We start from the raw sequence: 13,441 nt of genomic DNA on the forward strand, positions 1-13,441 counted from the left end.
CCTGGTGAGAACGACGAGCATGCAGATGGGCTTCACTGCAACGGTTTCTTACAGTTTGTGCAGAAATTCTTCAGTTGTGCAATCCCACAGTTTCTTCAGCTATTCGGGTGTCTGATCTCAGATGATACCGTAGGTGAAGAAGACAGATGTGGAGGTCCTGGGCGGGTATGGTTACACGTGGTCTGCTGTTGTGAGGCCGGTTGGATGTACTGCCAAATTCTCTAAAACAACATTGGTAGAGAAATTAACAATCAATTATTTGGCAGCAGCTCTGGTGGACATTCCAGCAGTCAGCACACCAACTGCACATTCCAGCAGTAAGCACACCAACTGCACGCTCCATCAAAACCTGAGAAAAAACTGTGCCGTTGTGTGACAAAACTGCACATTTTAGAGTGGCCTGTTATTGTCCCCAGCACAATGTGCACTTGTGTAATGATCATGCTGTTTAATCAGTTTATTAATATACCACACCTATCAGGGGGATGGATTATCTTGGCAAAGGAGAAATGCTCACTAACAGGGATTTAAACAAATTTAGCACAAAATGAGAACTTTTTGTGCATATGAAACATTTCTGGAATATTTCATTTCAGCTTATGAAACATGGGAGCAACACTTTACATGTTGTGTTTATATTTTTGTTCAGTATAATATGATGATTTTGAGTGAGAGAATGGTATATGAATAACACCCATTGCCTCCTTCATAAAGAAGGATCTTCTCATTTGACCTATAACCATAATTATCTCTTGATTAAACTATTCAAATCTACAGTAATTCAGATAATTACATCACCCTTTCTCATATATTCTATGTATCCAATCAAAGCTGTAAATTATTGTGACATAAGTGCAGTGCTACATTTCTACCCTTTTGATGGCTATGTTGTCTAGGTGATCCATGAATTCCTCATTGTTTCTTTTAAATGTACTACACATGGTTCAATTAAAAAGCAAAATATATGGACCATAAGTGCGTGGCAAAAATTAATACACATTTTTTGTTTTTTGTGCATTTCTTTAATTATACTTTTAGACAAAACAAGTTAGTAGCAATGGATTTTTTTTTTTCTTGTTGCAGTTTTTCGAAGTACAGAGGAACCAATACACATGAATGTGTCATTGGAGGACTGTTATATTTGTAATGACAATAAATATTCTAATTTATTGAGGTTGATTTGATGCAGACGTGAGAGTAAATACCAGTGAACACAGACCTCCAGAAACTGATCGACACTCTCATCCTAGACAGTGTCACCCCTCTTCAGCTACATAGCATTGCAGTGTATTGGAAATACATTTGAAAATACTTTTAAGTATGCATTTGTCTGGTATCAGTATAGACGGATTGGCGTTTAACTTGAATTTGGAAATAACACTTTTTCTACATACATAGGCATACGTATTCTCTCACACACACAAAACGTATTCACTGCTTTCCTTCAGAATGGATCAAATAGGCAGAGGAATGCTTTCATATACAGAACCAGTTAAACGATATAGTCTTTCGTTGACCTGTTTCCTTCCCTTCATCTACACTGATTGAAGTGGATTGAACAAGTGACATCAGTAAGGGATCATAGCTTTCACCTGGATTTACCTGGTCAGTGGAATTTACCTGTCATGGAATAAGTGGGTATAGTATAAAGTCGACCACTAGAGGGCACAAATGCGTCAGTCTTGAATGTAACTTCTCACTATCTGTACTCTACATTAAGAGTCTGCCATTGTAGACTCAGGTATCTTGGGTATTTTTGTTTCAAATTTGCCATATTTCCCATTAATGTCTGAGGAATTTACCGTCTTTCCAACTGAAACCAATGTTAGCGTTCATGTGAGAGAGGGTGTAGTAGTGCATACTGACCACTAGTTGGATCATAGCGGGGTTAGTGGTGTTCATGCAGGAACCCAGAGGATATAGGCATTCTCCATCACAGTAGAAGGCTTTTTATCCTTTAATTAGGCAAGTCAGTTAAGAACAAATTCTTACTTACAATGACGGCCTTCCCGGGTAACAGTGGGTTACCTCTCATGTTCAGGGGCAGAATGACAGATGTTTACCTTGTCAACTCGGGGATTGGATCCAGCATCTTTCGATTACTGGCCCAACACTAACCACTAGGCTACCTGCCGCCCCAGATTCCCGCCCCTGTCTTCATTTAAAAAGGTATCTGTGAACAACAGAGGCACATCTGTATTCACAGTCATGTGAAATCCATAGATTAGGGCCTAAAGAATGTATTTGAATTGACTGATTGCCTTATATGAACTTTAACTCAGTCAAATCGTTGAAATTGTTGCATGTTGCATTCATTTTTATGTTCAGTGTAGATACATACTATTTATCTGCTTATTGCCAGATTATTGCTTTCAACTGCTGGTTGCAAGGTATATCTTTTGGAACAATGGTAGTGAAGTTTATTAAAAAGATGTAGAATAGATGGGCCACCACAGGTGTCACAGATATACACAGGTCTTGACCACCATGTTGCGATGCTTCTTTAGGATCACATTGTTGTTGTCGTCGTAGAAGAGTCTAGAGATGGGACTGAGCTTGGTGGGTGCGCAGCACACTTTGGGAATCTCACCCGGCTTCAGAAGGTGAACCTGCCATGAAAAAGTTCAATCAGATTTATTCATACATACACTTTGACATAATCAATGATAATAATATCCTGTTTATAAAAGAGGTATAAATTATTATTATGCAGATGCTTCAGTGCTCTCCAACCTCAGTGGGCTGTGGCTTCACCCCCCTTGTCTGAATGTGGTCAATATGTTTTAACCCCGGGTTGTCTGTGCTCCACAAGTCTTTATAGCCCACTGAGCCAAAGCCTAGACTTTCAGAAGTTCAACAACAACTTCCATGAACAAGCTAAAACATTTCAATGGGCCAATGACCTAGCTAGTGACTTTAAAAAAACATTTGCTATTTTTGTTTTATATTATTCCAACAACATAGAATAGAATTACAATGATGACCAGGAATTTTATAGGATTCTAATGTTAACCATAGGGTTCCAAACTCATTTCTATGACAACACAGTGTTTAAAATTGTAAACAGCAATTTTCTAAAATATGTGTTGCCAAGAGACATCTGACCAATAAAACATATCGGCGTTCTATTTATTGAACGTTTTCTGTTCGAAAACAAGAACTTCAATTTGCTGTTTAACAACAACAAATTGACTGATTTGTGAGACCTGAGATTGAAAAATCGACTGGAAAATGCCTGGGTGCTTTTCAAGATTGATGGAGAGAGTGCGAGGACGTCGGCAGCCTACTGCGTCGACAGGTTGTTTAAATTCATTTGTGGGTTGTTTTTGTTGTCTTTTTCCGTTTCGCAGGGTTCGCGATCGTCGGGAGGTGGACAGCGACAGCGACTTCGAAGAGGGTACGTGGAGTTTTAAACTTCTTATTTTACCACTTTCAACATTGAAAATGTAATTTGTGAAATGTTGTGTATTTCTGTAATACAGACTTGCAAGCTAACGTTAACTTTAATAATTGTTGCTAAGCAAAGCACTGTTGGACTTTTACTAGTAGTGACGTTACTAGCTAGCTTGATAGGTTTTACGTCCTGACAATTGATTGTTTGTATTCCTGTTCCTAATTTTAGAATCAAATGTACTGGATGAGGTCCAGTTGGATGTGCCACTGCTGCCAGTCATCCTTGATGTCCAGGATGCTGCTATCATCCTTGAGGATGTGCCAGATGTGCCGACTATCCTTGAGGTACAATTTTCAGAACGTTTTTGGTTTTATGTTTGAAAAGAATCCCAGATATTAATTCTAAAAAATCTTTGTTGACTGCTTTAGGAGGCCACTGGTAATTGGCAGTTGATACCGATTAGGTTCAGCTCCCTGTACTGTGGGCCTGTTGTGATCAGAGTAAGAGACCCACACACACACACATCGCTGTTACAATGTTAGCTGTTTCTAACCTGAATGTATTGTAATGTCACCCCACTCCTGTGCAGAACAATGCCGGTCCGGTGGCTAAAGCTTGGAGAACTTTCCAGTTCATCAGCCCCATTATCACCTACATGCGTGGGGGATCCCAGGTATGTGTCTTTGTAACTACCTAGTCCTAATCTACATTGTCAGAGTCATGTGATCTTGATGGAAATGTGTTACAGCGATGGCTGATGTTGTTTCTCTCCACAGCAGGTGGTGGTGAGGATGCACCATGTGAGTAGGGTTCGAGGCCTGGAGACTCAACTGGTGTGGGCCATCTCCAGGGAGACAGCCATACTTAGTCCAGAGGGCATCGCCTACTGTGCCACCAAGGTGCAGTCCGTCACTTGGATCCAGGTAAGATGTAAATACTACTGAAATAGTATTAAGATTAGGCTTTTCTTCACTTATTCCATTTGGCCTTAACATATCGTCTCTCTCTGTCAGTATGTGGCTGGCAGGGTGACCCAGTATGCTTCTCACCTCCGCCATGAGACGTCTGTGGACGTGACGCTTGGCTGCTACCAGGTAAATAAACCTTTTCCAAAATGATTGGCCATTTTTCCATTAGATATGCTCTGTTTACCAATAACGTGTGTGTGTGGTAAACAAGTGTGTTGTGTGTGTTTTTGGAGCAGCAGACTGACGTCTCGGTGGTGTACGCCACTCTCCACATGGGGCTGGATGGGCTGCTCACCTCCTCGGCGTGGTCGGAGGCTGCCTCCGTCTCTACGCCCACCAATCAGCAGTTCACTGAGCCAGAGCCTGAGGGCCACAACTGCTATGAGGTCAGATGTTACACACACACCTACAGTGCACATTCTATTGACTAGTAGCATTAAGATCCTTCCATTGACCCATTGTTTGTCATGTCATTGCATTGGTCACTGATGTTGAATGTTTGTTCTGTTGTTGTAGGGCTGGGAGGAGGACCTGCTGCCTGAGGAGAGGGAGGTTCCTCTGCTAAAGTGAGTTCCTCTAAATGTCTGTGTAGTCTGGGCTTGTCAGATGCTGAAGGATAGTGGTCACCATGCTGTTATCCCCATTGACTCTAATGGTTGACATGCTCCATTCCCTCCCTCCCACAGCCTCTACCTTACCACCAAGAGAGTGGAGGACATCGCCCTGAGGCTCGTCTCCCTGCGCCAGGCCTTCACTGTGAGTGGACCTCCTTTTTCCTTTTCTCTCTGTGTCTTCTTGTTCTGTCTGTCTCACCCTAACTCTTCCCTCTTCTCTAGACCCTGCTTGGTTCCACCCTTAGCAGGAACTATCTGTTTGTGGCGGGAAAGGTCCTAATGGGCGCACTGGTTCAGGCACACCACATGGTAGCTCACTAACTCATTATTCATCCTAGGGAAAGAGAGCGTCCTCAGTGGGAAATGTGTTCTGTTCACTAACATCAATGCTCTTTGCTTTGTGATAGGACGAGGCCGAATTCGTCCGTGCCTATAACGACTTTGTGGACTACCTGAGTGACCCCTCCAAGCAGATTGACATTGAGAGGGAGCTGGCTGAGGCAAAGGTGAGTTCATTAACTCTTTCAAGTCTCACCTTGAGTTCTTCCTCATGCATGTCTTTTATACATCACAGTAGCTGATCTATTTGAAATCATTCCTATTTTCTCCAAACGTGTTTTCTTGTCCTAGATCCATCATGTTAACCTGATAGATGTCCTCTTTGAACTGGTGATGTTTGGGATGATGACAGCTCAGAAGTCCCTGATGGTGGTAAGTAGCATCTCACTGGTACATGTTTTGATGTCTCTCTATTTGTAATTTCACTTCAATTTCTCTTCTCTCCTCCTCCTGTTTCCTTTAGCACCCTGGTGGGTTCATGGAGCGTCTGTACGCTCTACTGAACTCCTTCCTGCCCGTAGCTGCCAGCATTGAGCCAAAGGCCGAGAGATACCTGCTGCTGCTCAATGTAAGATTCAAGAGTTTACTTCCCTATTCCTAGTTTTCTTCCTCTTTACTTTTTCATGAATAACAGGGTTTCAATGCCGTTTTACGTGGAGTAACTCTCATTGTCTCTCTGCTCTTGATAAGCTAGTAACTCAGAGCCATTTTCTATGTGTTGTGTGGTGTTCTCTTCAGGGCGGGCTGATGGCTCTGCTAGATGACATGTTTGGGCAGCAGCTGGCCTGGTACTTTAACCCAGTGTCTCTGGTCACTGAGCTCTCCAGCCTCCTGGAGTACCACCTGGAGAACCTCATGGCCAGCATGTAGTCCTACTGCAGAGATCTGAAACACCACACTTCTTTCTCTCTCTCAGGAATTGAGGACTTGAAGTGCTTCGTTGAACCCTGATTAGTTAACACCCATTGAATTAATGTATTCTCTTGTTTTCTCTCCCACAGGATTCTGGTGACACTTTGCCACCACACAGGGGTCTAGACACAAATGCACTACATTACTTTGCACTGAATTTTACATTTTTAAATAAAATAACTAGTAGTTCAAAAGCATTTGTCTCTGTCTTTTCATTTACTTGATTATTTCATCACTATTTCCTCTTCCTGGAGTTATGAGGCTAATATTACATTATTACATGAACAATTATGCTTTATTCTTTGCATATGGAAATGAAAAACAAAGTTTAGGTGATTTACAGGTACTACTGGCCCACACTTTATGGCTTTGAATTGTGATGTGTGATTCTGTACTATTTAAAAATATGTAGGCCTACATACACTGAGTTTACAAAACATTAAGAACACCTTCCTAATATTGAGTTGCACCCCCTGTTGCTCAGAACAGACTCAATTTGTCGGGACATGAACTCTACAAGGTGTCCACAGGGATGCTGGCCCATGTTCACTCCAATGATTCCCACAGTGGTGGGCCATTCTTTATACACCTACTACCATACCCCATTCAAAGGCACTTAAATCTGTTGTCCTGCCCATTCACCTTCTGAATGGCATACATACACAATTCATGTCTCAATTGTCTCAATGCTTAAAAATCTTTCGTTGACCTGTCTCCTTCCCTTCATCTACACTGATTTGAAGTGGATTGAACAAGTGACATCAGTAAGGGATCATAGCTTTCACCTGAATTTACCTGGTCAGTTTGTCATGGAAAGAGCGGGTATAGTATAAAGTCGACCACTAGAGGGCACAAATGCTTCTGTCTTGAATGTAACTTCTCACTATCTGTACTCTACATTAAGAGTCTGCCATTGTAAACTCAGGTATCTTGGGTATTTTTGTTTCAACTTGCCATATTTCCAATTAATGTCTGAGCCATTTAGCGTCTTTCCAACTGAAAACAATGTTAGCGTTCATGTGAGAGAAGGTGTAGTAGTGCATACTGACCACTAGTTGGATCATAGCGGGGTTAGTGGTGTTCATGCAGGAACCCAGAGGATATAGGCATTCTCCATCACAGTAGAAGGCTTTTTATCCTTTAACTAGGCAAGTCAGTTAAGAACAAATTCTTACTTACAATGACGGCCTTCCCGGGTAGCAGTGGGTTACCTCTCATGTTCAGGGGCAGAATGACAGATTTTTACCTTGTCAGCTCGGGGATTGGATCCAGCATCTTTCGATTACTGGCCCAACACTAACCACTAGGCTACCTGCCGCCCCAGATTCCCGCCCCTGTCTTCATTTAAAAAGGTATCTGTGAACAACAGAGGCACATCTGTATTCACAGTCATGTGAAATCCATAGATTAGGGCCTAAAGAATGTATTTGAATTGACTGATTGCCTTATATGAACTTTAACTCAGTCAAATCGTTGAAATTGTTGCATGTTGCATTCATTTTTATGTTCAGTGTAGATACATACTATTTATCTGCTTATTGCCAGATTATTGCTTTCAACTGCTGGTTGCAAGGTATATCTTTTGGAACAATGGTAGTGAAGTTTACTAAAATGATGTAGAATAGATGGGCCACCACAGGTGTCACAGTCATACACAGGTCTTGACCACCATGTTTTCATGCTTCTTTAGGATCACATTGTTGTTGTTGTCGTAGAAGAGTACAGAGATGGGACTGAGCTTGGTGGGTGCGCAGCACACTTTGGGAATCTCACCCGGCTTCAAAAGGTGAACCTGCCATTAAAAATTCAATCAGATTTATTCATACATACACTTTGACATAATCAATGATAATAATATCCTGTTTATAAAAGAGGTATAAATTATTATTATGCAGATCCTACAGTGCTCTCCAACCTCAGTGGGCTGTGGCTTAACCCCCCTTGTCTGAATGTGGTCAATATGTTTTAATCCCGGGTTGTCTGTGCTCCACAAGTCTTTATAGCCCACTGAGCCAAAGCCTAGACTTTCAGAAGTTCAACAACAACTTCCATGAACAAGCTAAAACATTTCAATGGGCCAATGACCTAGCTAGTGACTTTAAAAAAACATTTGCTATTTTTGTTTTATATTATTCCAACAACATAGAATAGAATTACAATGATGACCAGGAATTTTATAGGATTCTAATGTTAACCATAGGGTTCCAAACTCATTTCTATGACAACACAGTGTTTAAAATTGTAAACAGCAATTTTCTAAAATATGTGTTGCCAAGAGACATCTGACCAATAAAACATATCGGCGTTCTATTTATTGAACGTTTTCTGTTCGAAAACAAGAACTTCAATTTGCTGTTTAACAACAACAAATTGACTGATTTGTGAGACCTGAGATTGAAAAATCGACTGGAAAATGCCTGGGTGCTTTTCAAGATTGATGGAGAGAGTGCGAGGACGTCGGCAGCCTACTGCGTCGACAGGTTGTTTAAATTCATTTGTGGGTTGTTTTTGTTGTCTTTTTCCGTTTCGCAGGGTTCGCGATCGTCGGGAGGTGGACAGCGACAGCGACTTCGAAGAGGGTACGTGGAGTTTTAAACTTCTTATTTTACCACTTTCAACATTGAAAATGTAATTTGTGAAATGTTGTGTATTTCTGTAATACAGACTTGCAAGCTAACGTTAACTTTAATAATTGTTGCTAAGCGAAGCACTGTTGGACTTTTACTAGTAGTGACGTTACTAGCTAGCTTGATAGGTTTTACGTCCTGACAATTGATTGTTTGTATTCCTGTTCCTAATTTTAGAATCAAATGTACTGGATGAGGTCCAGTTGGATGTGCCACTGCTGCCAGTCATCCTTGATGTCCAGGATGCTGCTATCATCCTTGAGGATGTGCCAGATGTGCCGACTATCCTTGAGGTACAATTTTCAGAACGTTTTTGGTTTTATGTTTGAAAAGAATCCCAGATATTAATTCTAAAAAATCTTTGTTGACTGCTTTAGGAGGCCACTGGTAATTGGCAGTTGATACCGATTAGGTTCAGCTCCCTGTACTGTGGGCCTGTTGTGATCAGAGTAAGAGACCCACACACACACACATCGCTGTTACAATGTTAGCTGTTTCTAACCTGAATGTATTGTAATGTCACCCCACTCCTGTGCAGAACAATGCCGGTCCGGTGGCTAAAGCTTGGAGAACTTTCCAGTTCATCAGCCCCATTATCACCTACATGCGTGGGGGATCCCAGGTATGTGTCTTTGTAACTACCTAGTCCTAATCTACATTGTCAGAGTCATGTGATCTTGATGGAAATGTGTTACAGCGATGGCTGATGTTGTTTCTCTCCACAGCAGGTGGTGGTGAGGATGCACCATGTGAGTAGGGTTCGAGGCCTGGAGACTCAACTGGTGTGGGCCATCTCCAGGGAGACAGCCATACTTAGTCCAGAGGGCATCGCCTACTGTGCCACCAAGGTGCAGTCCGTCACTTGGATCCAGGTAAGATGTAAATACTACTGAAATAGTATTAAGATTAGGCTTTTCTTCACTTATTCCATTTGGCCTTAACATATCGTCTCTCTCTGTCAGTATGTGGCTGGCAGGGTGACCCAGTATGCTTCTCACCTCCGCCATGAGACGTCTGTGGACGTGACGCTTGGCTGCTACCAGGTAAATAAACCTTTTCCAAAATGATTGGCCATTTTTCCATTAGATATGCTCTGTTTACCAATAACGTGTGTGTGTGGTAAACAAGTGTGTTGTGTGTGTTTTTGGAGCAGCAGACTGACGTCTCGGTGGTGTACGCCACTCTCCACATGGGGCTGGATGGGCTGCTCACCTCCTCGGCGTGGTCGGAGGCTGCCTCCGTCTCTACGCCCACCAATCAGCAGTTCACTGAGCCAGAGCCTGAGGGCCACAACTGCTATGAGGTCAGATGTTACACACACACCTACAGTGCACATTCTATTGACTAGTAGCATTAAGATCCTTCCATTGACCCATTGTTTGTCATGTCATTGCATTGGTCACTGATGTTGAATGTTTGTTCTGTTGTTGTAGGGCTGGGAGGAGGACCTGCTGCCTGAGGAGAGGGAGGTTCCTCTGCTAAAGTGAGTTCCTCTAAATGTCTGTGTAGTCTGGGCTTGTCAGATGCTGAAGGATAGTGGTCACCATGCTGTTATCCCCATTGACTCTAATGGTTGACATGCTCCATTCCCTCCCTCCCACAGCCTCTACCTTACCACCAAGAGAGTGGAGGACATCGCCCTGAGGCTCGTCTCCCTGCGCCAGGCCTTCACTGTGAGTGGACCTCCTTTTTCCTTTTCTCTCTGTGTCTTCTTGTTCTGTCTGTCTCACCCTAACTCTTCCCTCTTCTCTAGACCCTGCTTGGTTCCACCCTTAGCAGGAACTATCTGTTTGTGGCGGGAAAGGTCCTAATGGGCGCACTGGTTCAGGCACACCACATGGTAGCTCACTAACTCATTATTCATTCTAGGGAAAGAGAGCGTCCTCAGTGGGAAATGTGTTCTGTTCACTAACATCAATGCTCTTTGCTTTGTGATAGGACGAGGCCGAATTCGTCCGTGCCTATAACGACTTTGTGGACTACCTGAGTGACCCCTCCAAGCAGATTGACATTGAGAGGGAGCTGGCTGAGGCAAAGGTGAGTTCATTAACTCTTTCAAGTCTCACCTTGAGTTCTTCCTCATGCATGTCTTTTATACATCACAGTAGCTGATCTATTTGAAATCATTCCTATTTTCTCCAAACGTGTTTTCTTGTCCTAGATCCATCATGTTAACCTGATAGATGTCCTCTTTGAACTGGTGATGTTTGGGATGATGACAGCTCAGAAGTCCCTGATGGTGGTAAGTAGCATCTCACTGGTACATGTTTTGATGTCTCTCTATTTGTAATTTCACTTCAATTTCTCTTCTCTCCTCCTCCTGTTTCCTTTAGCACCCTGGTGGGTTCATGGAGCGTCTGTACGCTCTACTGAACTCCTTCCTGCCCGTAGCTGCCAGCATTGAGCCAAAGGCCGAGAGATACCTGCTGCTGCTCAATGTAAGATTCAAGAGTTTACTTCCCTATTCCTAGTTTTCTTCCTCTTTACTTTTTCATGAATAACAGGGTTTCAATGCTGTTTTACGTGGAGTAACTCTCATTGTCTCTCTGCTCTTGATAAGCTAGTAACTCAGAGCCATTTTCTATGTGTTGTGTGGTGTTCTCTTCAGGGCGGGCTGATGGCTCTGCTAGATGACATGTTTGGGCAGCAGCTGGCCTGGTACTTTAACCCAGTGTCTCTGGTCACTGAGCTCTCCAGCCTCCTGGAGTACCACCTGGAGAACCTCATGGCCAGCATGTAGTCCTACTGCAGAGATCTGAAACACCACACTTCTTTCTCTCTCTCAGGAATTGAGGACTTGAAGTGCTTCGTTGAACCCTGATTAGTTAACACCCATTGAATTAATGTATTCTCTTGTTTTCTCTCCCACAGGATTCTGGTGACACTTTGCCACCACACAGGGGTCTAGACACAAATGCACTACATTACTTTGCACTGAATTTTACATTTTTAAATAAAATAACTAGTAGTTCAAAAGCATTTGTCTCTGTCTTTTCATTTACTTGATTATTTCATCACTATTTCCTCTTCCTGGAGTTATGAGGCTAATATTACATTATTACATGAACAATTATGCTTTATTCTTTGCATATGGAAATGAAAAACAAAGTTTAGGTGATTTACAGGTACTACTGGCCCACACTTTATGGCTTTGAATTGTGATGTGTGATTCTGTACTATTTAAAAATATGTAGGCCTACATACACTGAGTTTACAAAACATTAAGAACACCTTCCTAATATTGAGTTGCACCCCCTGTTGCTCAGAACAGACTCAATTTGTCGGGACATGAACTCTACAAGGTGTCCACAGGGATGCTGGCCCATGTTCACTCCAATGATTCCCACAGTGGTGGGCCATTCTTTATACACCTACTACCATACCCCATTCAAAGGCACTTAAATCTGTTGTCCTGCCCATTCACCTTCTGAATGGCATACATACACAATTCATGTCTCAATTGTCTCAATGCTTAAAAATCTTTCGTTGACCTGTCTCCTTCCCTTCATCTACACTGATTGAAGTGGATTGAACAAGTGACATCAGTAAGGGATCATAGCTTTCACCTGAATTTACCTGGTCAGTTTGTCATGGAAAGAGCGGGTATAGTATAAAGTCGACCACTAGAGGGCACAAATGCTTCTGTCTTGAATGTAACTTCTCACTATCTGTACTCTACATTAAGAGTCTGCCATTGTAAACTCAGGTATCTTGGGTATTTTTGTTTCAACTTGCCATATTTCCAATTAATGTCTGAGCCATTTAGCGTCTTTCCAACTGAAAACAATGTTAGCGTTCATGTGAGAGAAGGTGTAGTAGTGCATACTGACCACTAGTTGGATCATAGCGGGGTTAGTGGTGTTCATGCAGGAACCCAGAGGATATAGGCATTCTCCATCACAGTAGAAGGCTTTTTATCCTTTAACTAGGCAAGTCAGTTAAGAACAAATTCTTACTTACAATGACGGCCTTCCCGGGTAGCAGTGGGTTACCTCTCATGTTCAGGGGCAGAATGACAGATTTTTACCTTGTCAGCTCGGGGATTGGATCCAGCATCTTTCGATTACTGGCCCAACACTAACCACTAGGCTACCTGCCGCCCCAGATTCCCGCCCCTGTCTTCATTTAAAAAGGTATCTGTGAACAACAGAGGCACATCTGTATTCACAGTCATGTGAAATCCATAGATTAGGGCCTAAAGAATGTATTTGAATTGACTGATTGCCTTATATGAACTTTAACTCAGTCAAATCGTTGAAATTGTTGCATGTTGCATTAATTTTTATGTTCAGTGTAGATACATACTATTTATCTGCTTATTGCCAGATTATTGCTTTCAACTGCTGGTTGCAAGGTATATCTTTTGGAACAATGGTAGTGAAGTTTACTAAAATGATGTAGAATAGATGGGCCACCACAGGTGTCACAGTCATACACAGGTCTTGACCACCATGTTTTCATGCTTCTTTAGGATCACATTGTTGTTGTTGTCGTAGAAGAGTACAGAGATGGGACTGAGCTTGGTGGGTGCGCAGCACACTTTGGGAATCTCACCCGGCTTCAAAAGGTGAACCTGCCATTAAAAAT

General features: G+C 42.4%; 3 protein-coding genes and 1 long non-coding RNA gene across 6 annotated transcripts in view; 2 read left to right on the plus strand and 2 right to left on the minus strand.

Moving 5' to 3' along the window:
* Positions 1–2,395: 2,395 nt before the first annotated feature.
* Positions 2,396–8,213, minus strand: LOC129831198 (uncharacterized). Its single transcript, XR_008755685.1, has 2 exons — positions 7,277–8,213; positions 2,396–2,609 (listed from the first exon to the last, which is right to left on the minus strand). It is a non-coding gene; the product is annotated as an uncharacterized LOC129831198 (long non-coding RNA).
* On the plus strand, positions 2,669–6,466 carry LOC129831195 (uncharacterized). Of its 2 annotated transcripts, XM_055894308.1 has the most exons (14): positions 2,669–3,397; positions 3,623–3,738; positions 3,823–3,894; positions 3,984–4,067; positions 4,171–4,317; positions 4,408–4,488; positions 4,599–4,748; positions 4,879–4,928; positions 5,049–5,118; positions 5,199–5,285; positions 5,384–5,482; positions 5,607–5,687; positions 5,779–5,883; positions 6,317–6,466. In XM_055894308.1, the coding sequence occupies exons 1-14, from the start codon at positions 3,232–3,234 to the stop codon at positions 6,449–6,451; spliced, it is 1,443 nt and encodes a 480-aa protein (XP_055750283.1). In that variant the 5' UTR covers positions 2,669–3,231; the 3' UTR covers positions 6,452–6,466. The 2 variants fall into 2 exon arrangements, with proteins under 2 accessions (XP_055750283.1, XP_055750284.1); XM_055894309.1 differs by lacking the exon at positions 5,199–5,285 and having other exon boundaries at positions 2,671–3,397.
* A 40-nt stretch (positions 8,214–8,253) lies between the features above and the next one.
* LOC129831196 (uncharacterized) lies at positions 8,254–11,956 on the plus strand. Of its 2 annotated transcripts, XM_055894311.1 has the most exons (14): positions 8,254–8,806; positions 9,032–9,147; positions 9,232–9,303; positions 9,393–9,476; positions 9,580–9,726; positions 9,817–9,897; positions 10,008–10,157; positions 10,288–10,337; positions 10,458–10,527; positions 10,608–10,694; positions 10,793–10,891; positions 11,016–11,096; positions 11,188–11,292; positions 11,726–11,956. In XM_055894311.1, the coding sequence occupies exons 1-14, from the start codon at positions 8,641–8,643 to the stop codon at positions 11,858–11,860; spliced, it is 1,443 nt and encodes a 480-aa protein (XP_055750286.1). In that variant the 5' UTR covers positions 8,254–8,640; the 3' UTR covers positions 11,861–11,956. The 2 variants fall into 2 exon arrangements, with proteins under 2 accessions (XP_055750286.1, XP_055750287.1); XM_055894312.1 differs by lacking the exon at positions 10,608–10,694 and having other exon boundaries at positions 8,255–8,806.
* Positions 11,957–12,399: 443 nt separating this feature from the next.
* Positions 12,400–13,441, minus strand: part of LOC129831193 (piggyBac transposable element-derived protein 4-like) — a 34,930-nt gene continuing 33,888 nt past the window's right edge. Inside the window, exon 5 of the transcript XR_008755682.1 lies at positions 12,400–13,427. The gene's annotated coding sequence lies outside the window, so the exon portion shown is untranslated. The remainder of the gene's footprint in view (positions 13,428–13,441) is intronic.

Source organism: Salvelinus fontinalis, chromosome 32 (genome assembly GCF_029448725.1).
Source record: "Salvelinus fontinalis isolate EN_2023a chromosome 32, ASM2944872v1, whole genome shotgun sequence".
NCBI lineage: Eukaryota > Metazoa > Chordata > Actinopteri > Salmoniformes > Salmonidae > Salvelinus > Salvelinus fontinalis.

What these genes read in the sequence shown, in the direction of transcription:
- LOC129831195 (XM_055894308.1), top strand. Translation starts at nt 3,232, where the DNA reads ATGCCTGGGTGCTTTTCAAGATTGATGGAGAGAGTGCGAGGACGTCGG. An exon ending in ATGTGCCGACTATCCTTGAG is followed by an intron (nt 3,739 to 3,822) that starts GTACAATTTTCA and finishes TGACTGCTTTAG; the next exon opens with GAGGCCACTGGTAATTGGCA. An exon ending in CTCAGAAGTCCCTGATGGTG is followed by an intron (nt 5,688 to 5,778) that starts GTAAGTAGCATC and finishes TGTTTCCTTTAG; the next exon opens with CACCCTGGTGGGTTCATGGA.
- LOC129831196 (XM_055894311.1), top strand. Translation starts at nt 8,641, where the DNA reads ATGCCTGGGTGCTTTTCAAGATTGATGGAGAGAGTGCGAGGACGTCGG. An exon ending in ATGTGCCGACTATCCTTGAG is followed by an intron (nt 9,148 to 9,231) that starts GTACAATTTTCA and finishes TGACTGCTTTAG; the next exon opens with GAGGCCACTGGTAATTGGCA. An exon ending in CTCAGAAGTCCCTGATGGTG is followed by an intron (nt 11,097 to 11,187) that starts GTAAGTAGCATC and finishes TGTTTCCTTTAG; the next exon opens with CACCCTGGTGGGTTCATGGA.